General features: G+C 35.9%; 1 protein-coding gene across 4 annotated transcripts in view; it reads left to right on the top strand.

Moving 5' to 3' along the window:
- The window catches only part of PPME1 (protein phosphatase methylesterase 1), a 101,115-nt gene that overhangs the window by 59,401 nt on the left and 16,321 nt on the right, over nt 1–25,393 (top strand). For all 4 annotated transcript variants that reach the window (XM_077113608.1, XM_077113605.1, XM_077113609.1 and 1 more), the window contains exons 6-8: nt 4,676–4,830; nt 14,731–14,821; nt 17,115–17,180. In XM_077113608.1, coding sequence (XP_076969723.1) covers nt 4,676–4,830; nt 14,731–14,821; nt 17,115–17,180 — 312 coding nt within the window. The remainder of the gene's footprint in view (nt 1–4,675; nt 4,831–14,730; nt 14,822–17,114; nt 17,181–25,393) is intronic.

Here is a 25,393-nt window from a genome sequence, read left to right as displayed (position 1 = left end):
TCTTTACTATTTTTGTTATGTCCATTATGATGGTTATCACATAAAATACTTTAAAATTCTTCAAGACACATTTTAGTTTGGGCTGACTTTTTCTCTTTTTTTTAATGGTAAACTTTTATTTTTAGAGCTATTTAGGCTTACAGAAAAATTGCACAGCAAGTACAGAATTCCCATATATCAACCCCCCAACCCTAACCCAGTCACAGTTTCCCCTATTATTAATATCTTGCATTAGTGTGATACATTTGCTACAATTGATGAACTAATATTTATACATTATTAGTCACTAAAATCTGGCGTTTGTACTAGGATTTACTGTGTTACACAGTTTTATGGGTTTTAACATAGCCATAATACCATGGATCCACCATTTTGGTATCATACTGTGAATAGCTTCACTACCCTAAAAGTGCCTCGTACTCAACCTAATCATCCTTCCCCCTTTTCCCCAACTGAGCCCAGGACAACCACTGATCTTTTTGTTTCTCTACAGTTTTGCCTTTTCTAGAATGTCACATAGTTGAAATCATATGGTTTGTAGCCTGTTCAGACTGGCTTCTTTCATTTACCAATGTGCATTTAAGATTCCTCCATGTCTTTTTGTGGCTTGATAGCTCATTTCTTTTTATTGCTGAATAATATTCTGTTAAATGAATGTGCCACAGTTTCTTTATCCATTTACATGTTGAAGGGCATCTTGGTGGCTCTCAGTTTTTGACAATTATAAATATATCTACTATACACATTCATATGCATTTTTTTGTGTGGACATAAGTTTTTAACTTATGTAAATGTGTTGGCTTTTGAAAAGTTTTCTTCTGTTGTTGCAGGTGAACAGAATCTACAGTACTGTTGGGGAGCAATGCTTGGAAAAGTAGTTGTGTGCAGGAGGCTCTGAGAATATGTTAAGGTGTCCTTATCCAGTTTCATAGAAAGATGGAAACAGTGTATTAAAGAATCACTAATTAAACTTTCTCCTGGGCCTCAAAGTAAAACATTAACGTAGTATATATAGTGGGTCTCAAACCTGATTGCTCATTGGAATCACTTGAGAATGAATTAAAACTATAGATCATTTGGCCCTACCCCAGAGCTATGGAAATACCATTTCTATTATGTAGGACTTGCATATTCACATTTTGAAAAAGTTCTATAAAGGAATCTAATACAGGAAGTCCAATGATTGGTATTTGGAAACCACTGACCTATAATGTGAACAGGATCCTTCTAACTACATGCCTTTTGTATAGTCTCTCAAGTATTCAATATCTTTGCTCTCAGATATTTGACCAGCTTTGGCCAAAATAAAAAAAGAAAATCTTGCCACCCTTACATTAGAACTTTAATCCAAGAGGAAGCTATATTTCCTTGGAGCCCAAACTCATGTGGTTATAATTTTATTGTCATAGTAGGTGCTATTTGTGTGTTTTCTATCTGCCAGGCTTTATTGTGTCATTAAGTATTCATTCAGTTTAAGTAATTTAACTTAAAATTTTCAACTAATTTATTGCAATTAATCTACATTATTAACTCTTTAAAAAGATATTTCCCCTTTTTTAACAGATGAGGAAACAGACGCATATAAGTTGAATAATTTGTATGAGTTACACAGACTGGAATTGTCACCATTCAGCTATTGTGCTTGCCAGAGAGAAAGAGAGAGAAATAACAATGTAGATAGTGTGGGAACCATTCAACTCAATGAACATATGGCTTAGAGACTAAAAGGGAACTATTTGTCTCCCCAGTTGGTTTTAATGCCTAATGTCTTTTGCAATATGAGAATAAAGCTTGAAGCATGTTGGTGATAAATATGGAAAGATTTGTGAATGATATTTAAGGATTTAAAGGGTTTCATGACTATTGGTAAAAAAAATAAAATGCATCATCTGAATGACCGGGCAGCCAGAAAAATGGATGATGATGGTTTGGTTGATATTCTAAAGGAAGATATTAATTGTGGACCTAAGGAAACATTGACTTATAAGTGTATCAGCCTGGGTCCAGTCAAGAGAGAGAAACCATGCAGAAATATGAACAGGGAAAGTTTAAAGAATTATTAACTGTAACAGGAGATTGGAGTGACAAATGAGGGATTGAGGTGTAAGAAGTAAAGAGAACTCGAAAGAAAATAAGAATGGCAGGTTAAAACCATTAACCCCCAGGTGGAGGTAGAGCACTCAAAAAGGAGACCCCTCTAGAGCTGAGATCTAGATCAAGTCCCTGTGATGCTATGCTGGCAGAACTTTCTGGAAATTTGCCCTCTGGAACTTGACAGAAAGCTGCCCTCTAGGATTTTTGAGGCTGTTCATTAGGAGGTACCTCACCACAGGCACCCAACTGCAAAACATTGGGTGTGGGATTTTGAAGTGCTGGAGAAGCCACCATGCTGTAGGAGCTAGTACTACAGAAGTCCTGCAAGCTGCAGAATGAGCACACAGGAACCAGGAAGCAAAACCGTTTTTTTCTGCAATGTCTCTTTAGTGCTGTCTGCTGACATAATTTAACATCATGCCAGCTGGCAAAGGAAAAATATTTTTTAAATATTTAAAGGGCTCAGCCCCATCTTTTTTTTTTTTTAGCACAGCAGGCAATGAATTGGAGCAGAGAAGCAATAAGTTGATCACTGGCACAAAAAGTTGAAAAGAAAAATATGATAAAAATCATTCTCAATAAATAAAGATGATGACCAAGAATTAGAAAAGCCAACAAGTTGGATTTTTGCTGAAATTATCCAAGCAATAAAACGTTTATATAATTTATGAATTCAATCACTCTATGAAAAAAAAATATTAATATGGGAATACTTAATAGGAATTTCAAGTGGTTTTGACATGATTTTTGCCTTACGTGTCAGCTACAAGACCTAAGCCGTACATAAAATAACATCACCGAAAGTAAAAGAGCCAAGATTTGAGTGCAGGTCATTGTGATATTCTGTGCTATGCTATCCTACTTCTCAAGAACTGAATCTAGTATTACGGTAAATATGACAGAATCCTCTTAGAAAGGATGTACCTTAATGTACATCATTTACAAGCTAGATTTATAGATAACCCTTGCTACTTCATCTTTATTTTATTTCTCTGGCATTTCAGGGCATGTTTCAAGTAAGGCATTATTCTTGGTGACTGAATACTTTGCCAGACATTAATAAAAAAAATTTCTCTAGTGATGAATGATAAAGTGCTTGATCATAACACTTTCTAGCCTAGTAAATATACCTGAAGGATATATGGATATATAGATATATCCAGCAGTAAATATACTGCTGAAGGATTATATTAGATTAGATTATGGGAGTATTCATAGCACCTAATAGACAGTAAATATTAGTTTCTTTGTTCCCCTTCATATTGTTTTGTCCTCCCGAGAGAATTTTTTGTTAGATAGAAGCAGAACTGGTTTCAAAGAAGCTTGGACTTTCTACCTTAACTATATTATCTCTTCAGTTAACTGCCTGAGCTGCTTTACATTCTCAACCTTTAAACTCTGAAACAATATTTAGCTGTTATTTGTTTTCACTTATCAAATTGAATAGTCTCCTTATTTTCCATTTAGATGTTTGCAGATGCTGCAGTTAAGATTATACACACCTGAAATTGTACAACATTTTCAAAATTAATTCCTTCAGCATTAATTAATGATATTTACCCACACCATTATTAATATTGTGAAGACCTATTTGAAAGGCTGTGTCCTTCTATCCACACTTGCTAACTGAGTGAGTATTTGAGGTATCTAATGATATTCATCAAGACCAACCTATCTTTTAGAGTTGACTCAGCCACTCCCAAAAGAAGGCAGTAGAGCCTTGGGGTCTCTAACAACATATCTTACTGTTTTTTATCCTACTTATTGTTATACTAATGAAGGCCTATATTACAAACAAAAACTAAACTTCATACTTCAGTTCCCATTTTCAAAAGCTTTAAAGTTTCAATCACGCATTCATGATTGAAAACTAGAACAGAAGTCAATGAAAATTAGCTCTAAACACCTTTCTAGTTTTTCAGAGTATACTGAAATTTCTCTTTATCCTTCAAACAACTCTACATGACAAATTGTAAATAATTAAAATTTGTATAGCATTTTACTCTTTTCAAAGTAGTTTCACATTCATTGTCTCACTTAATCCTCACAACAATCTATAGTAATTGATATTCTTTTCTTCATTTTATAGATGTTGAAATGTAGTGCCTGAGATATTAAGTAATTAATCCAAGATCACATAGTAAAAAAAACCAAACTGGAGCTGCTGTTCATCTTATGACTCCAAATTTCATTTCATTATGATGTGCAATGAATTTTTTTACTGTTTTATAGAAGGGAAAACTGAGGCATAAAGCAGTTACATGGTTTTTTCCAGTTTTGAGTTTAAGTTAAAAATAAAGTTATTTGTTTATGTATTTGTACTAACTGTGGAACAGTGAAAAATGTATTGCAAAGGAAAATCGAGAAATTTGGGTTCTTAGTCCTTAACCTGTTATGTACCAGGTAAGTTAGGTATTTAGTTACCTGTAGGCTTATATAGATATGTATACAAGATGACTCAGTAGATCTTCGCAGTCTTCCAGGATGATTAGTTACAGACCAAAAGGAAGGAGTTGGGAAAGAAAACCATTTTACATAGTTGTCAGAGAACATCCCCTGTTTTGTTTTCTTCTCTTTGTAGAGATGTTGGAAATGTGGTTGAGGCCATGTATGGGGACCTTCCTCCTCCAGTTATGCTGATTGGACATAGCATGGGTGGTGCTATTGCAGTCCACACAGCATCATCCAACCTGGTGCCAAGCCTCCTGGGTCTTTGCATGATTGATGTTGTGGAAGGTAAGTTTTCTTAGTGCTGATCGAATCAGAATCTTTGAGTTAAATGAGACAGACATGGTAAATTACTGTTATGTTGTTATAATTTTTGATTTCATACATCTTGAAATATGTCCCTCACTTTGACATCTTTTTTTTTACCGTTTTTATTGTATAATATAGCATATATACAAAGCAAAGAAAGAAAAAAGCAATAGTTTTGAAAGCACTCTTCAACAAATAGTTATAGGACAGATCCCATTGTTTGTCATGGGCTACCATACCATCCTATATTCTAGCTGCTGCAGAATAAAGGAGGCTAGAAGGAATAAATATTTTTTATCATCACAATCGACTTTTTTTTCCTTTTTGTGAAAAATAATGTGTATACAAAAAAGCAGTAAATTTCAAAGCACAGCACAATTAGTTGTAGGACAGATTTCAGAGTTTGATATGAGTTACAATTCCACGATTTTAGGTTTTTACTTCTAGCTGCTCTAAAATACTACAGACCAAAAGAAATACTAATTTAATGATTCAGCAATCACAAATCATAAATTTTAAAATAGGAGGTAATTTCCTAGATCTAACACCCAAAGCACGAGCATTGAAGAAAGAAATTTTGGGAACTACTCAAAATTAAACACTTTTGTACATCAAAGAACTTTATCAAGAAAGTAAAAAGACAGCCTGCACAATGGGAGACAATATTTGGAAATGATATATAAGATAAGGGTCTAGTATCCAGAGTATATAAAGGGATTGTTCAACTCAACTGCAAAAAGACAAACAACCCAATTACAAAATGGGCAAAAGACATGAACAGGCACTTCTCAGAAGAGGAAACACAAATGGCCAAAAAGCACATGAAAAGATGATAAATTCACTAGCTATTAGGGAAATGCAAATCAAAACCACAATGAGATGTCATCTCACACCCACCAGAATGGCCATTATCAATAAAACAGAAAAGGACAAGTGCTGGAGAGGATGTGGGAAAAGAGGCACATTTATCCACTGTTGGTGGGGATTTGGGCGGTTCCTCAGGAAACTAATATTAGAATTGCCATATGATCTGGCAATACCATTGCTAGGTATCTACTCAGAGGACATGAGGGCAAGGATACAAATGGACATTTGCACACCAGTGTTTATAGCAGCATTATTTACAATTACGAAGAGATGCAAACAGCCCAAATGTCCATCAACAGACGAATGGCTAAACAAGCTGTGGTATGTTCATATGATGGAATATTGCACAGCTATAAGACAGAATAAAGTTATGAAGTATGTAACAACATGGATAGACCTTGAGGACATGCTGAGTGAAATTAGCCAGAAACAAAAGGACAAATACTGTGTGGTCTCACTGATAGGAACTAACATTAATGAATGAACCTGGAGAATTTCAGTGAAAAACAGATATTGGGTAACTGTAGCTGAAGGGATACAGATGGTCCAACAGTACTGATTGTAAAAATTCAGAAATGGATAACACAATACTACCTAACTATAATACAATATTGTTAGTACATTGAATGAAGCTGAATATGAGAATAATAGAGGGAAGAGGGCTGGGCGCACAAATGAAATCAGAAGGAAAGGTAGAAGATGAAGACTGAGATGATATAATCTAGGAATGCCTTGAGTGTACAAGGATAGTGATTAAATGTACAAATAAAAAAATGTTTTTGTATGAGAAAGAACAAAGTAATACCAGTATTGCAGGGTGTTGAAAATGGATGGTAATTCATATTTTAAAACTTTAACTTATGTGTGAGACTAAAGCAAAAAATGTTTATTTGGTACAAAATTTATATTTCGACTAATGCACCTGCTAATATGACTTACATGGACAGTTTAATTGAACACCGTAAGTACATGGAACCTTGAGTAGGGCCTGAGATTTTGTAGGTTTGTCCAGTGTGATGCCCTGATAAATCCAGAGTGATTTGAACAGTGAATAAAAAAGTATTTGCAAAAGTCCCCTTGGGGGAATGGTGAGAAAGAGGGAAAATTCAACTTCCCCATATAGAGAAGGCCTGATATTCTTGCATGCAGTGAGGACAACAAAATCAATTGGCCAAACCCTCAACCTTGGGGTTTTTTCATATCTCACAAGTAGTGAGGACAACAAAATCAACAGACTGAACCCTTAATCTTGGTGTTTTTTCATATGAAACATATCCCAACCGAGGATAGGCTAACCCTACTTAAAACTATGCCTAAGAGTCACCCCCCAAGAACCTCTTTTGTTGCTCAGATAAGGCCTATCTCTCAGCCAACAAGGAAAGCAAACTCACTGCCCTCTCCACTCTCTGCATAGGACATGACTCCCAGGGTTGTAAACCTCCCTGACAACGTAGGACAGAAATCCTAGAATGAGCTGGGACTCAGCATCAAGGGATTGAGAAACCCTTCTTGACTGAAAGGGGGAAGAGAAAAATGAGACAAAATAATCAGTGGCTGAGAGATTTCAAATAGAGTCTAGAGGTTATCCTGGAGCTTATTCTTATGCATTATATAGATAACCCCTTTTTAGTTTAAAGTGTATTAAAGAGGCTAGAGAGAAGTGTGTGGAATTGTAGAGCTGTGTTCCAGTAACCATGTTTCTTTAAGATGATTGTATAATGATATAACTTTCACAAAGTGACTGTGATTCTGAAAACCTTTTTCTGATGCTCCTTTTATCTACAGTTATGGACAGATGAGTACAAAATATGGATTAAAAATAAATAAATAATAGGGGGAACAAATGTTAAAATAAATTGGATAGAGGGAAATTCAAGTAGTCAATGAGAGGGAGGGGTAAGGGGTTTGGTATGCATGAGTTTGTCCATTTTTCTTTCTATTTCTTTTTCTGGAGTGTGTAAATGTTCTGAGAAATGATCATGTTAATGAATATACAAATATGTGATGATATTGTCAGCCATTGATTGCACACCAAGTATGGAATGTTCATATGTTAAGAATGTTCATGTTGTATGTTGATTGGTTTTATTAATAAAAATTTTTTTATAAATAGAAAACATGAATAGACTTAAAAAACAAAGAAGCAAACAAGCAAAAAGACTTTATGCTTTATGTAGCTACCAATGTCTTAGGCAGCCTCCCACCATTGTAATCACAGTCACGCAGTGCACTCTTATCCGGAGATTTTACATACAAACATATATGTGTATATGTGTGTGTGTGTATATATATATATATATACACACACACACACAACGATTTTAATTAAAAATAATTTGAAAATATTTGTGTGAACAGAGAACAGCAAGAGAAAATAACTGTTTAAATTCTTTGTAAAGGTAAAATCAGTGTTCAGAAATAATCTTTACTCAGGAGTCTGCCCCAATCAAGATGACAGGGTAAGAAGCTTCAGGACTCTATCTCTCCACAGAAAGCTTCAAGAACCAGTAAGAACTTCCAGAAACATCTTTTTCAAAGCTCCAGAAAATAGCTAAATGATTGTAGTATTAGCAGAAGGAGAGTGCTGAATCAAGAAAAAAAACACTTAAAAGTGTGAGGATTTCTGTTGCCCTTTCTAGACTTTCCCCCATCCCCTCACTGGCCTATGTCCCCAGTTTGGATCTCTGGCCCTGGTTCTACATGGAGCATAATACTTTCATGCACATATTGGGAGCATATTTATAAGGTCTGATCTCTGGTGGTGATCTGAGGAACTCTCTGTCCTGAACTTGCCTTGAGTGTGGTAGGTAGCTCACAGAGCTCTCCTAGGGTTTGCTGTGGGAGACCATTCAAAAGACTTCATGAGGTAAGGGATTCCTGGCTATAGGGCATACAGTGTTGTGTCCAGACTCTGAGGAAGCTATTTCCCAGTAAAGAGGGGACATTCATATCCACATTAACAGGAAAAAAAGTAGACGGCCTCAACAAACCAATCACAAGTAAAGAAATTAAATCCGTCATTAAGAAGCTTCCCAAAAAGAAAAGTCCAGGACCAGATGGCTTCACATGTGTATTCTACCAAACATTCAAGAAAGAATTAGTACCAATCCTGCTCAAACTGTTCAAAAAATTGAAGGGGAGGGAAAGCTACCTAACTCATTCTACAAAGCCAACATCACCCACATACCAAAGCCAGACAAAGATATTACAAAAAAAACTACAGGCCAATCTCTCTAATGAATATAGATGCAAAAATCCTCAACAAAATTCTAGCAAATCGAATCCAACAACACATTAAAAGAATTATACATCATGACCAAGTAGGATTAATCCCAGGTATGCAAGGATGATTCAACATAAGAAAATCAATTAATATAATACACCAAAAAGAATTATACATCATGACCAAGTAGGATTCATCCCAGGTATGCAAGGATGGTTCAACATAAGAAAATCAATTAATGTAATACACCATATCAACAAATCAAAGCAGAAAAATCACATGATCATCTCAATTGATGCAGAGAAGGCATTTGACAAGATTCATCATCCTTTCCTGTTGAAAACACTTCAAAAGATAGGAATACAAGGGAACTTCCTTAAAATGATAGAGGGAATATATGAAAAACCCACAGCTAATATCCTCCTCAATGGGGAAAAATTGAAAACTTTCCCCCTAAGATCAGGAACAAGACAAGGATGTCCACTATCACCACTATTATTCAACATTGTGTTGGAGGTTCTAGCCAGAGCAATTAGACAAGAAAAAGAAATACAAGGCATCAAAATTGGAAAGGAAGAAGTAAAACTATCACTGTTTGCAGACGATATGATACTATACGTCGAAAACCCGGGAAAATCCACAACAAAACTACTAGAGCTAATAAATGAGTACAGCAAAGTAGCAGGTTACAAGATCAACATTCAAAAATCTGTAGCTTTTCTATACACTAGTAATGAACAAGCTGAGGGGGAAATCAAGAAACAAATCCCATTTACAATTGCAACTAAAAGAATGAAATACCTAGGAATAAATTTAACTAAAGAGACAAAAAAACCTATATAAAGAAAACTACAAAAAACTGTTAAAAGAAATCACAGAAGACCTAAATAGATGGAAGGGCATACCGTGTTCATGGATTGGAAGACTAAATATAGTTAAGATGTCAATCCTACCTAAATTGATTTACAGATTCAATGCAATACCAATCAAAATCCCAACAACTTATTTTTCAGAAATAGAAAAACCAATAAGCAAATTTATCTGGAAGGGCAGGGTGCCCCGAATTGCTAAAAGCATCTTGAGGAAAAAAAACGAAGCTGGAGGTCTCGCACTGCCTGACTTTAAGGCATATTATGAAGCCACAGTGGTCAAAACAGCATGGTATTGGCATAAAGATAGATATATCGACCAATGGAATCGAATAGAGTGCTCAGATATAGAATATAATACACCATATCAACAAATCAAAGCAGAAAAACCACATGATCATGTCAATTGATGCAGAAAAGGCATTTGACAAAATTCAACATTGTTTTCTGTTGAAAACACTTCAAAGGATAGGAATAGAAGGGAACTTCCTCAAAATGATAAAGGGAATTTATGAAAAACCCACACCTAACATCATCCTCAATGGGAAAAAATTGAAAACTTTCCCCCTAAGATCAAGAACAAGACAAGGATATCCACTATCACCTCTGTTATTCAACATTGTGTTGGAAGTTCTAGCCAGAGCAATTAGACAAGAAAAAGAAATACAAGCATAAAAATTGGAAAGGAAGAAGTAAAACTCTCACTGTTTGCAGATGATATGATACTATATGTTGAAAACTCAAAAAAATCCACAGCAAAACTACTAGAGCTAATAAATGAGTACAGCAAAGTGGCAGTTTACAAGATCAGCACTCAAAAATCTGTAGTGTTTCTATACAGTAGTAATGAACAATCTGAAGGGGAAATCAAGAAAAGAATTCCATATGCAACTATGTGATGATATTGTGAATTACTGATTATATATGTAGAATGGAATGATCAAAATAGGAATGTTTGCGATTGTTTAGTGTTTTTTTTTTTGGTATTTAAAAAGTAAAAAAATAAAATAGAAAAGAAAGGAAAAGAAATTGCATTTACAATTGCAATCAAAAGAATAAAATATTTAGGAATAAATTTAACTAAAGAGACAAAAGACCTATATAACGGAAACTACAAGAATTTGTTCAAAGAAATCACAGAAGACCTAAATAGATGGAAAGGCATACCATGTTCATGGATTGGAAGACTAAATATAGTTAAGATGTCAATTCTACCTAAATTGATTTACAGATTCAATGCAATACCAATTAAAATCCCAAAAGCATACTTTTCAGAAATGGAAAAACCAATAACCAAATTTATCTGGAAGAGCAGGGTGTCCTGAATAGCTAAATGTATCCTGAGGAAAAAAATGAAGTCACAGGTCTCACGCTACCTGACTTTAAGGTGTATTATGAGGCTACAGTGGTCAAAACAGCATGGTACTGGCATAAAGATAGATATACTGACCAATGGAATAGAGTACTATTCAGAAATAGACCCTCTCAACTATAGACAATTGATCTTTGATAAGACAGACAAGTTGACTCACCTGGGACAGAACAATTTCTTAAATAAATGGTGCCTAGAGAACTGGATATCCATATGCAAAAGAATGATATCTCATACCTTATCCAAAAATTAACTCAAAATGGGTCAAAGACCTAAACATTAGATCTAAGACCATAAAACGGTTAGAAGAAAATGTAGGGAAATATCTTATAAATCTTATATTAGGAGGCAGTTTCCTAGACCTTACACACAAAGCAAAAGCATTGAAGAAAGAAAGAAAGAAATGGGAACTCCTCAAATTAAACACTTTTGCACATCAAAGCATTTCGTCAAGAAAGTGAAAAGACAGCTTACACAATGAGAAACAATATTTGGAAACAATATATCAGATAAAGGTCTAGTATCCAGAATTTATAAAGAGATTGTTCAACTCAACAACAAAAAGACACCAACCCAATTACAAAAGACTTGAACAGACACTTCTTAGAAGAGAAAATACAAACGACCAAAAGGCACATGAAAAGATGCTCAACTTCCCTGGCTATTAGGGAAATGCAAATCAAAACCACAATGAGATGTCATCTCACACCCACCAGAATGGCCATTATCAATAAAACAGAAAATGACAAGTGCTGGAGAGGATGTGGAGAAAGAGGCACACTTATCCACTGTTGGTGGGAATGTCAAATGGTACAACTTCTGTGAAAGGCAGTTTGGCAGTTCCTCAAAAAGCTAAATATAGTATTGCCATATGACCCAGTAATACCATTGCTAAGTATCTACTCAGGGGACATGAGGGCAAGGACACAAACAGACATTTGCACATCAATGTTTATAGCAGCATTATTTACAATTGCGAAGAGATGGAAACAGCCAAAATGTCCATCAACAGACGAGTGGCTAAACAATCTGTGGTATATGCGTATGATGGAATATTATGCAACTGTAAGACAGAATAAAGTTATGAAGTATGTAACAACATGGATGGACCTTAAGGACATTATGCTGAGTGAGATTAGCCAGAAACAAAAGGACAAATACTGTATGGTCTCACTGATATGAACTGACATTAGTGAATGAACTTGGAGAATTTCAGTTGGTAACAGAGACCATCAGGAGGTAGAAATAGGGTAGGATATTGGGTAATTGGAGCTGAAGGGATACAGATTGTGCAACAGAACTGAATGCAAAAACTCAGAAATAGACAGCACAATACTACCTAACTAATACAATTATGTTAAAACCCTGAATGAAGCTGAATGTGAGAATGATAGAGGGAGGAGGGCTGGGGGCACAAATGAAATCAGAAAGAAAGATAAACAATAAAGACTGAGATGGTATAATCGAGAAATGCCTAGAGTGTATAATTATAGTGACTAAATGGACAAATTTTAAAAATGTTTTTGCATGAGGAAGAACAAAGGAATGTCATTATTTCAGGGTGCTGAAAATAGATGGTCATTAATATTTTAAAGTTTTACCTTATGTGTGAGAGTAAAGCAAAAAATGTTTATTTGGTACAAAATTTATATTTTGACTAGTACATTTCCTAATATAACTTATGTAGACAGCGTAATTGAACACCATAAGTAAATGGAACCTTGAGTAGGACATGAGATTTTGTTGGCTTGTCCAGAGTGATGCCCCGCTAAATCCCAGTGTGATTTGAACAGTGAATAAAAAAGTATTTGCAAAGTCCCCTTCGGGGAATGGTGAGAACAGGGGAAAATTCAACTTCCCCAAGTTGAATTCTTGATATTCTCACAAGCAGTGTGGACAACCATATGAAACTTAACCTCACAAAGGATAGGTTAAGCCTACAGAAAATTAGGCCTGAGTCACCCCCAAGAGAACCTCTTTTGTTGCTCAGATGTGACCTCTCTCCAGCCAACACAGCAATTAAACTCACTGCCCTCCCCGTGTCTGCATGGGACATGACTTCCAGGGGTGTGGACCTTCCTGGCAACGTGGGGAAGAAATCCTAGAATGAGCTGAGACTCAGCATCAAGGGATTGAGAAAATTTTCTCGACCAAAAGGGGGAAGAGTGAAATGAGACAAAAGAAAGAGTCGATGGCTGAGAGATTCCAAACAGAGTCGAGAGGTTATCCTGGAGGTTATTCTTACGCATTAAATAGATACCACCTTGTTAGTCAAGATGTAGTGGAGAGGCTGGAGGGAACTGCCTGAAAAAGTGGAGCTGTGTTCCAGTAGCCATGTTTCTTGAAGATGATTGTATAATGATATAGCTTTCACAGTATGACTGTGTGATTGTGAAAACCTTGTGCCTGATGCTCCTTTTATCTACCTTATCATCAGATGAGTAAAACATATGGAATAAAGATGAATAATAGGGGGAACAAATGTTAAAATAAATTTAGAGTGAAATGCTGGTGATTGGTGAAAGGGAGGGGTATGGTATGTATGAATTTTTTTCTGTTTTCTTTTTATTTCTTTTTCTGAATAGATGCAAATGTTCCAAGAAATGATAATGATGATGAATATGCAACTATGTGATGATATTGTGAATTACTGGTTATATTGATCAAAAGTTACAAATGTTTGCGTTTGTTTGATGTTTTTTGGCATTTAAAAAAAAAATCAAAAAATTAATTAAAAAAAAAAGATGTAATGGAGAGGCTGGAGGGAACTGCCTGAAAATGTAGAGCTGTGTTCCAGTATCCGTGTTTCTTGAAAATGATTGTATAATGATATAGCTTTCACAATTTGACTATGTGATTGTGAAAACCTTGTGTCTGATGCTCCTTTTATCTACCTTGTCAACAGATGAGTAGAACATATGGAGTAAAAATAAATAATAGGGGGGAAAAGAGGTTTTAGACTTGAGGATTTTATTATATCATTATAAATCGGTTATATCAGTTATCTGTTGCTGCATAAATACACTACCTCAAAATCTAGCATCTTAAAACAATAAACATTTATTATCTTATAGTTTCAGTGGATCAGGGAGTAGCTTAGCTAGATGTTTCTACCTAGGGAGTCTTATCATGAAGTTGCAGCTTGCTAAGGTTTTAGTCATCTGAAGTGTTGACCAAGGCAGTAGGATCCATTTGCAGAATGGCTCACTTGAATGGCTGACAAGTTAATATTGGCTGTTATCAGGAGACCTTATTTCCTTGTCATGTACACCTGTCCATAGGACTGTCTAAGTGTCCTTATGACATGACAGCTAGCTTCAACCAGAGTGAAGGAGCCAAAAGAGAGGAAGGTGAAAGCTGCCACATCTTTTATGACCCAGCCTCAGAAGTCACACTACTAGTTTAAAAAGTCAGCCCTATTCGGTATGGGAGGGGTCTATACAGGGAGTGAAAACCAGGGAGCAAAAATCATTAGGGCCATCTTGGAGGCTGGCTATATCATCAATTGCCTTGGTTTTCTTAAACTGTATCTTTTTTTTAACATCTAGGTACCGCCATGGATGCACTTAATAGCATGCAGAATTTCTTGCGTGGTCGTCCTAAAACCTTCAAGTCTTTGGAGAATGCCATTGAATGGAGGTAACTCACGAATTTGTTTTCTTAATTTTAGACGTCAGATTGTGGCTTTCCTTTTTCATCAGCTCAAGCACCATGTTCAAAGAAATAGAAGTTCAAGTTTCCAAGCCTTAGCATTGTTGTATTAAATGGAAACATTTGTGTAATGAGCAGAATTGTTGAAATACTTAAAACATTTCAGGCTTTGCTCAGTTGTCTAATTCTAAAAGCTGTCCTTTTTCCAGTACCCTATATTACCTCCTAGAATCTTAGTAATTAAGGATTGTGTGCCCTCTTACTATTTGCTCTAGGTGAGCGCTTGGACTAGACAGTCTGTAAGGCCTCTTTCACTTGTGATGCTTCATAGTTCTAGATTCACTTTCTGTGTCCCAGATAAAATGATGGAGTAACAGAGAGGATGCGTATAGATTCCTTTCCCATGTTTTTATCTTAGGTAAATAATTTATCTCAGCCTCTAGCTTTCATAAAAATCACTTAACAGAATTGGCTTTGGCTTCCATTTACGTAAGTGTAGGCCAGTCATTAATTTATTAATTAATTCAATAATCATTTGTTTAAACACTTATTAAACACTTACTCTGTGCTAAAAGATGAAGACTCAAGATAAGTAAAGCACTGTTCTTTCCCTCAAGGAAATCAGTTTTGGAATAAAATATCTTCACCAACCTGTCTTCTACTTATTCTTAGAAATCTATCTCGTCCTTTCTCCAGAACTCCTTCTTTAATTCCCCTGAACTACTCAGATAATCCCTCAGTAAATCTGTATTATATTGTACTATTTACCCCTTAAATTTTCTAATCCTCCCTTCAGGGATATGTTTATATTATATTAGAGCTTGGGAAGAAAGAGGAAAATCCAACAAAGTAAACTGAAAAGGCACAGTTTGTAAGATTGAAGGAAACCCAAAGTACAAGTGTTTCTAGGAGGAAGAGAACAACTGTGTCAAATGGTGCTGAAAAATGAGTAAGAAGAGGGTGGAGAAATGTCCACTGGAATTGGCAAGATCTTAATGATCTTGACAAAAGTAATTTCAGAAAATAAGTGGGAAACAAAAACCTCATCAATAAAATTGGTTGGGGAAAGGATGGGAAGTGTCAAAGTGGAGAAAGCAAGTAAGACACATCTTTTGAGGAGTTTTATTGTTTAGGAGAGAACTAGGAGAGGAGCTGGTAGGGAATATGAAGTTGAGTATGTTTTTAAAGACTAGATAGCATAGTTTTGTTTATGATATCCAGTAGAGAAAGAAAAATTGTTGATGCAAGATAGAAACAGGATAACCGAAGGAAGCAAGGTCTTTTCATAGACAGAAAAGGATGGGAACTAGTCTAGTACCTAAGGTTGGCCTTGAATGGAAACAGAGAGACGTTTCTTATATTAAATAAGCACCAAGGCAGAATATATGCAGATACTGGTAGATTAGTAGATTCAACTGGTGGTAGAAAGATAAGGCAGTAGTTCTCATTGCTTATCATTTATCATTAAAATAAGAAATGATTTGATATCAATATGGGGGTGCTTTAAATGTTGTGTTAAAGAAATATGTTCTTTTGGTGATCTGTTTCAGGTAGTGTTTCCAGTTCCCCCTGGGATATTATCATTCTGCTTTGCCCTTAGCACACTTAGATAGGCAAGTGTGAGAAGACTAATCTATGAAGATAGCCATTTAAGCTCTACAGTCAGGCATGCAAGACCCTCTAGGGCCTAATTCCTGCCTACTTATCTTATTCTGTCACACCTTCCTCTTTACCTTCCCCAGGTCATCCTGCTGACTTTTTATCACTTCATAGTGCCTTTGTTCACAATATGCCCTTTGCCTAGAATGCTCTGGCCACCCTCTTTTATCTTCTAGTTGACTTCTCATCTTCTATCCTCAAAATCCTCTGGTTAGGTAAAACTTGTGGGAAACTTTTTCTATCCTCCCCTTTCAGAATAAGGTGTTTCCTTTGAACCTTACCTTATTATATTAAAAGTATCTGTTTATGTCTCTCTCACCCCACTGAATTATGTGCTTCTTGACACACAGATCTGTCACATAGTATCTTCTTGGTACATATTTGTAGAACTCAGATGGCTATGATAATGGTTACTTAATTTTCACTACCTGGTTTATAGCCACAACAGCCAGGAGGAGGAGTAGTGGTAATCTCCACAATAAACCAGGCTGGTAATCACAACCCAGAAGCAGATCATTTTTAGTAGGTCTCATAGAATCTAGAATTATTCATTTGACTCGGGTGGCATGATAAGATGGTTGTTGAATAACCTTCTCTCTTCCTTCTCATTTTTCTCTCCTAGTGTGAAGAGTGGCCAGATTCGAAATCTGGAGTCTGCCCGTGTCTCAATGGTTGGCCAAGTCAAACAGTAGGTCATATTTTCCCCTCTGGGGGCTGATTAGAGGCTTGAAACATGGTGAAAGAATTACAGATTGCCCTTCTGTCATATACCTATCCTATCATTTTGATGAATGCCTTCATTATTTCAGATATTTTTATAAGTAAGCTCAAAATGGGCAACTATATAGATTTTCTCTTTTCTTTTTCTTTTTCCTTTTCTTTTACTTCCCTTTCCTTTCTTTTTCCTTTTCCTTTCTTTTTAAGAAATTTCAACGCCAATTAATACCTTCTGTATAATACTGGATTACCTTAGCACAATTCTAGGTGTTAAAAGGTGAAGAATCCTATAGAATGAATATTAAAACTTAAGTGTCCACTCTAAGACAGGTAGCTATGGTTTTATTCTGGTGACATTCTCCTTCTAAGTCAAACCTGGTTGTGAGGAAATTAAAATATAAAAGGTGTGGCACATCCTAAATGAATCCCAGATCCTAATAGAGAGCTAAGATTTTTTAGCCCAATTGATCTTTCTTAATAGGGTTACATGAGTCCTGAATATTTCTATGTAGTCAAAAAATAAACTTTAGGTGAACTGAGAAAACGTTGCCCAGCAGAACAGACAGTAGCAGAAGAAATGGTAATGATAATGACATTATTGAATGCCTACTGTTTGCTTGGCACTGTGCAGGTATTTTATACCATTACAATTTTTTTGTTTTCTTTTTGTTAGCACTACATTTTTAAAAAGCTTTTTATTATAGGAAAATTTCATACATATAAAAGTGGAATAATCCAATGAGCTCCAATGTGCCCATTGTCCCTTTTCAGCTGTTATTGTCCCATGGCCAGTCTTATTGCTACTAATCCCTAGTTGCTTTTCCTAAACACAAAATATTTTGAAGCAAGTTCTGGACACGTATAATTTTTTCTTCTGTTAAGATTTGAGTATGCGCTAAAAGATTAGAACTCTTTAAGAAACCACAATACCATTGTCTGAAAAATTTAACATCAGTTCCTTAATATCATCAAATACCTAATCAATATGCACATTTGTGATGGTCTCATGAATACTTTTTTTATACTTTGTTCAAATCAGAATCAAAATTAGATAAGTACATAGCAAATGATACAGCTTTTAAGTAACTTTTAACCTATAGGTTCCAACTCTATCACTTTAAAAAGAAAAACAAAAAACTTGCCGTTTATTACTTAAGGAAATGTTGTTTGCCCTGTAGAAATTCCCATGATTTGAATTTAGCGATTGCATCTACCAGGTGTAATTTAGCATATTCCTTTGTTTCCTATCTTTCCTGTAAATTATCAGATCCAGAAGTTTGATCAAGTTCAAGTCTGTTTGTTTTGTTTTGTTTTTTCTTTGATTTTTTTTGCAAGAATATTTTATAAGTGATGTTGTATAATGCCATTAGGAAGCCCATAATGTTTGTCTCTTTTTTTGAATGTTAGTAGTCATTGATAATCATTATCTGGACTTATTTATTTATTTGCAATGTTTTATTTAACCCTACAATACCTCGTCAAGGTACGTACTGTTTTATAGGTAAGGAAATGAAAGTTCAGAGAGGTAAAGGGACTTTCTCAGAATCACACAGCCAGTAGATGACAAAGCTGAGATTCAAACTCCTGTATATTTGACTTTAAGGCTTGTATTACGAACTTTTTGCCTAAAAGGGCCATTTGAATAATAAAATTAGGCAGCCATAATGCATAGGCTTTGTACAACCTGTGAGACTTCCCACTTTTCAGTGTCTGAATATTTTGAGATATGATTTCTCTAAGCATTAATAAAGTATATTTGTGAGGAAGTTATATGGCTTATATGCAGGTATTTTGTGATTTTTTAAATCTTACTTCAAATGGTGTTTCTCTTATGTAAACATGGTACCAGACAAAGGCAGTGAGCTCTCTTCCTGATGCAGTCAATGACCAATTCCTGAGACATCAAGGTTTCAAAGAGAGAGTTTATTGCTAGGTACCATCTCTTCCTGATGCAGTCAATGACCAATTCCTGAGACATCAAGGTTTCAAAGAGAGAGTTTATTGCTAGGCACCAAACTGGAGTTCAAATAGCCTATTGACCCCAAAATCTTTCTCCCCAACTGCAGTAATTCTGAGAGTTTTGTAGTATTAAAATATGGGCATGTTCTAGAGTATATAATAATAGTGACTAAATGTACAAATTTTAAAAATGTTTTTGCATGAGAAAGAACAAAGGAATGTCATTATTGCAGGGTACTGAAAATAGATGGTAATTAATATTTTAAAATGTCACCTTATGTGTGAGACTAAAGCAAAAAATGTTCGTTACAAAATTTACATTTTGACTAGTGCATTTCCTAATATAACTTATGTAGACAGTTTGGTTGAACACCATAAGTACATGGAATCTCAGGTAGAACATGAGATTTTGTTGGTTTGTCCAGAGTGATGCCCCGATGAATCCCAGAATGATTCGGTCGGTGAATGGAAAAGTATTTGCAAAGCCCCTTCGGGGAATGGTGAGAACAGGGAGAAATTCAACTTCCCCAAGTTGAATTCTTGATGTTCTCACAAGCAGTGTGGACAACCAAAGCTATAGGCTGAGCCCCCAATCTTGGGGTTTATTCATATGAAACGACCCCACAAAGGATAGGTCAAGTCTACTTAAAATTTAGGCCTAAGAGTCACCCCCAAGAGAACCTCTTTTGTTGCTCAAGTGTGGCCTCTCTCTCCAGCCAATACAACAAGCAATCTCGCCACCCTCCCCCTATCTACATGGGACATGACTCCCAGGGGTGTGGACCTTCCTGGCAATGTGGGACAGAAATCCTAGAATGAGCTGAGACTCAGCATCAAGGAATTGAGAAAAACCCTAGAATGAGCTAAGACTTAGCATCAAGGGATTGAGAAAACCTTCTTGACCAAAAGGGGGAAGAGTGAAATGAGACAAAGTGGCTATGGCTGAGAGATTCCAAACAGAGTCGAGAGATTGTCCTGGAGGTTATTCTTATGCATTAAGTAGATATCATCTTGTTATTCAAGATGTAATGGAGAGGCTGAAGGGAACTGCCTGAAAATGTAGAGCTGTGTTCCAGTAGCCATGTTTCTTGAGGATGATTGAATAATGATATAGCTGTCACAATGTGACTGTGTGATTGTAAAAACCTTGTGGCTGATGCTCCTTTTATCTACCTTGTCAACAAAGGAGTAGAACATATGGAATAAAAATAAATAATAGTGGGAACAAATGCTAAAATAAATTTAGTTTGAAATGCTAGTGATCAATAAAAGTGAGGGTAAGGGGTATGGTAGGTATAATCTTTTTTTTTTTCTTTTCTGTGTTTGTTTTATTTCTTTTCCTATTTCTTTTTATTTCTTTTTCTGAATTAAAGCAAATGTTCTAAGAAATGATGAATATGCAACTGAGTGATGATATTGTGAATTACTGATTATATATGTTGATGTTTTATTTGATTTGTTAATTTTTTTAATTAATAAATAAATTTTTAAAAAATAAGGAATAAGGGGAACAAATGTTAAATTTAGTGTGAAATGCTAGTGATAAATGAAAGTGAGGGGTAAGGGGTATGGTATGTATAATCTTTTTTTTCTGTTATTGTTTTATTTCTTTTTCTGTTGTGTTTTTATTTCTTTTTCTGAGTTGATGCAAATGTTCTAAGAAATGATGAATATGCAACTATGTGATGATATTGAGAATTACTGAATATATATGTAGAACGGAATTATATGTTAATGTTTTTGTTTGTTTGTTCTTAATTTTTTTAATTAAAAAAAAAAGATGGGCATGTTTTAGGATAATCACAGTGGCTCCAGATGATGTAATTACGGGTGATCTAATTATTCAGCTTGCACAAATTGATTATATGCTTAGCCATAGAATGTATGTAAGAAAATGATGGCCTTAATATGGTGATGGGTGTGATTTTTAATATTATACTGAGGTATAGGTGACTTATAAGTTAAAGTCTGAGCTACCGCACATGTCAGACAGGCCCATTTTGGTTAGATCCAGCTTCAGTTATCAAGATAACTTCAGACCTGGGATGGGTTAGTTTTGGGCTGACCCAAGACCCTTCATTAATAAACATTAGGGGCTGTCTTTAGTAATCATAAGATTCTAACATCCCCTTCCCCCTTCCCGGGCCGGCTGGGAGAATTGGAGAGGCGGTCCCCTGAAACCAAGGCGGCTGGCGCCCACACCACACGCAGCCCCCCGGACCAACTGAGAGAATTGGATCGGAAATCCCCAGGCCGTGGAGAACGGTGACAGGTGGGGGAGGCCCCTTCCAAACCCGTGACTCCCGGGGAACGTGCACTCTCTCGGGTGGGCCGTTGCCGCTGGCGCCCTCCCGCCACGCTTGTCGCCCCGGGCCGACTAGGAAATTCGGACGGGCTCTTTCCCGGGCTGCGGCGACCAGCAACCCTCCCTGCATTTGGACCCCGGGCTGGCTCAAGCCGCTTCAGCTAGCGAACCCCCCGGACGGCGAGAGTTTTCCAAAGTTTAAGGTCCCACAGCACCTTTTACTGGTGGGACCCGCAAACAAACGTGTGCCACGAGCGCCACCTACTGGGCAGGATAAGAAAAACAGAACACAGAGATTTCACAGGAAAATCTTCCAAACTTTTGGATCCAATACCCAGGGAAATCTGTCTAAATGCACAGACGCCAACAGAAGATAACGGATCACGCTCAAATAATTGAAAATATGGCCCAGTCAAAGGAACAAACCAATAGTTCAAATGAGATACAGGAGCTGAGACAACTAATGCTAAATATACGAACAGAAATGGAAAACCTCTTCAAAAATGAAATCGATAAATTGAGGGAGGATATGAAGAAGACATGGGCTGAACATAAAGAAGAAATAGAAAAACTGAAAAAACAAATCACAGAACTTATGGAAGTGAAGGACAAAGTAGAAAAGATAGAAAAAACAATGGATACCTACAATAATAGATTCAAAGAGACAGAAGATAGAATTAGTGATTTGGAGGATGAAACATCTGAATTCCAAAAACAAACAGAAACTATCGGGAAAAGAATGGAAAAATTTGAACAGGGTATCAGGGAACTCAAGGACAATATGAACCGCACAAATATACGTGTTGTGGGTGTCCCAGAAGGAGAAGAGAAGGGAAAAGGAGGAGAAAAACTAATGGAAGAAATTTTCACTGAAAATTTCCCAACTCTTATGAAAGACCTAAAATTACAGATCCAAGAAGTGCAGCGTACCCCAAAGAGATTAGACCCAAATAGGCGTTCTCCAAGACACTTACTAGTTAGAATGTCAGAGGTCAAAGAGAAAGAGAGGATCTTGAAAGCAGCAAGAGAAAAACAATCCATCACATACAAGGGAAACCCAATAAGACTATGTGTAGATTTCTCAGCAGAAACCATGGAAGCTAGAAGACAGTGGGATGATATATTTAAATTACTAAAAGAGAAAAACTGCCAACCAAGACTCCTATATCCAGCAAAATTGTCCTTCAAAAATGAGGGAGAAATTAAAACATTCTCAGACAAAAAGTCACTGAGAGAATTTGTGACCAAGAGACCAGCTCTGCAAGAAATACTAAAGGGAGCACTAGAGTCAGAACCGAAAAGACAGAAGAGAGAGGTATGGAGAAGAGTGTAGAAAGAAGGAAAGTCAGATATGATATATATAATACAAAAGGCAAAATGGCAGAGGAAAATATTATCCAAACAGTAATAACACTAAATGTTAATGGACTGAATTCCCCAATCAAAAGACATAGATTGGCAGAATGGATTAAAAAACAGGATCCTTCTATATGCTGTCTACAGGAAACACATCTTAGACCCAAAGATAAACATAGGTTGAAAGTGAAAGGTTGGGAAAAGATATTTCATGCAAATAACAACCAGAAAATAGCAGGAGTGGCTATACTAATATCCAACAAGTTAGACTTCAAATGTAAAACAGTTAAAAGAGACAAAGAAGGACACTATATACTAATAAAAGGAACAATTAAACAAGAAGACATAACAATCATAAATATTTATGCACCGAACCAGAATGCCCCAAAATACGTGAGGAATACACTGCAAACACTGAAAAGGGAAATAGACACAAATACCATAATAGTTGGAGACTTCAATTCCCCACTCTCATCAATGGACAGAACATCTAGACAGAGGATCAATAAAGAAATAGAGAATCTGAATATTACTATAAAGGAGCTAGACTTAACAGACATTTATAGGACATTACATCCCACAACAGCAGGATACACCTTTTTCTCAAGTGCTCATGGATCATTCTCAAAGATAGACCATATGCTGGGTCACAAAGCAAGTCTTAACAAATTTAAAAAGATTGAAATCATACATAACACTTTCTCGGATCATAAAGGAATGAAGTTGGAAATCAATAATAGGCGGAATGCCAGAAAACTCACAAATACATGGAGGCTCAACAACACACTCTTAAACAACAACTGGGTCAAAGAAGAAATTGCAAGAGAAATTAGTAAATACCTCGAAGCAAATGAAAATGAAAACACAACATATCAAAACTTATGGGATGCAGCAAAGGCAGTGCTAAGAGGGAAATTTATTGCCCTAAATGCCTATATCAGAAAAGAAGAAAAGGCAAAAATGCAGGAATTATCTGTTCACTTGGAAGAACTGGAGAAAGAACAGTAAACTAATCCCAAAGCAAGCAAAAGGAAAGAAATAACAAAGATCAGAGCAGAAATAAATGACATTGAAAATATGAAAACAGTAGAGAAAATCAATAAGACCAGAAGTTGGTTCTATGAGAAAATCAATAAGATTGATGGGCCCCTATCAAGATTGACAAAAAGAAGAAGAGAGAGGATACAAATAAATAAGATCAGAAATGGAAGAGGAGACATAACTACTGACCTCACAGAAATAAAGGAGGTAATAACAGGATACTATGAACAACTTTACGCTAATAAATACAACAATTTAGAGGAAATGGACGGGTTCCTGGAAAGACATGAACAACCAACTTTGACTCAAGAAGACATAGATGACCTCAACAAACCAATCACAAGTAAAGAAATTGAATTAGTCATTCAAAAGCTTCCTAAAAAGAAAAGTCCAGGACCAGATGGCTTCACATGTGAATTCTACCAAACGCTCCAGAAAGAATTAGGACCAACTCTCCTCAAACTCTTCAAAAAAATCGAAGTGGAGGGAAAACTGCCTAATTCATTCTATGAAGCCAACATCAGCCTCATACCAAAACCAGGCAAAGATATTACAAAAAAAGAAAACTACAGACCAATCTCTCTAATGAATACAGATGCAAAAATCCTCAATAAAATTCTAGCAAATCGTATCCAACAACACATTAAAAGAATTATACATCATGACCAAGTAGGATTCATCCCAGGTATGCAAGGATGGTTCAACATAAGAAAATCAATTAATGTAATACACCATATCAACAAATCAAAGCAGAAAAATCACATGATCATCTCAATAGAGCAGAGAAGGCATTCGACAAGATTCAACATCCTTTCCTGTTGAAAACACTTCAAAAGATAGGAATACAAGGGAACTTCCTTAAAATGATAGAGGGAATATATGAAAAACCCACAGCTAATATCCTCCTCAATGGGGAAAAATTGAAAACTTTCCCCCTAAGATCAGGAACAAGACAAGGATGTCCACTATCACCACTATTATTCAACATTGTGTTGGAGGTTCTAGCCAGAGCAATTAGACAAGAAAAAGAAATACAAGGCATCAAAATTGGAAAGGAAGAAGTAAAACTATCACTGTTTGCAGACGATATGATACTATACGTCGAAAACCCGGAAAAATCCACAACAAAACTACTAGAGCTAATAAATGAGTACAGCAAAGTAGCAGGTTACAAGATCAACATTCAAAAATCTGTAGCATTTCTATACACTAGTAATGAACAAGCTGAGGGGGAAATCAAGAAACGAATCCCATTTACAATTGCAACTAAAAGAATAAAATACCTAGGAATAAATTTCACTAAAGAGACAAAAAACCTATATAAAGAAAACTACAAAAAACTGTTAAAAGAAATAACAGAAGACCTAAATAGATGGAAGGGCATACCGTGTTCATGGATTGGAAGACTAAATATAGTTAAGATGTCAATTCTACCTAAATTGATTTACAGATTCAATGCAATACCAATCAAAATCCCAACAACTTATTTTTCAGAAATAGAAAAACCAATAAGCAAATTTATC

This window comes from Tamandua tetradactyla, chromosome 8 (genome assembly GCF_023851605.1).
Source record: "Tamandua tetradactyla isolate mTamTet1 chromosome 8, mTamTet1.pri, whole genome shotgun sequence".
NCBI lineage: Eukaryota > Metazoa > Chordata > Mammalia > Pilosa > Myrmecophagidae > Tamandua > Tamandua tetradactyla.
This window is presented reverse-complemented; position numbering and strand designations above follow the sequence as displayed.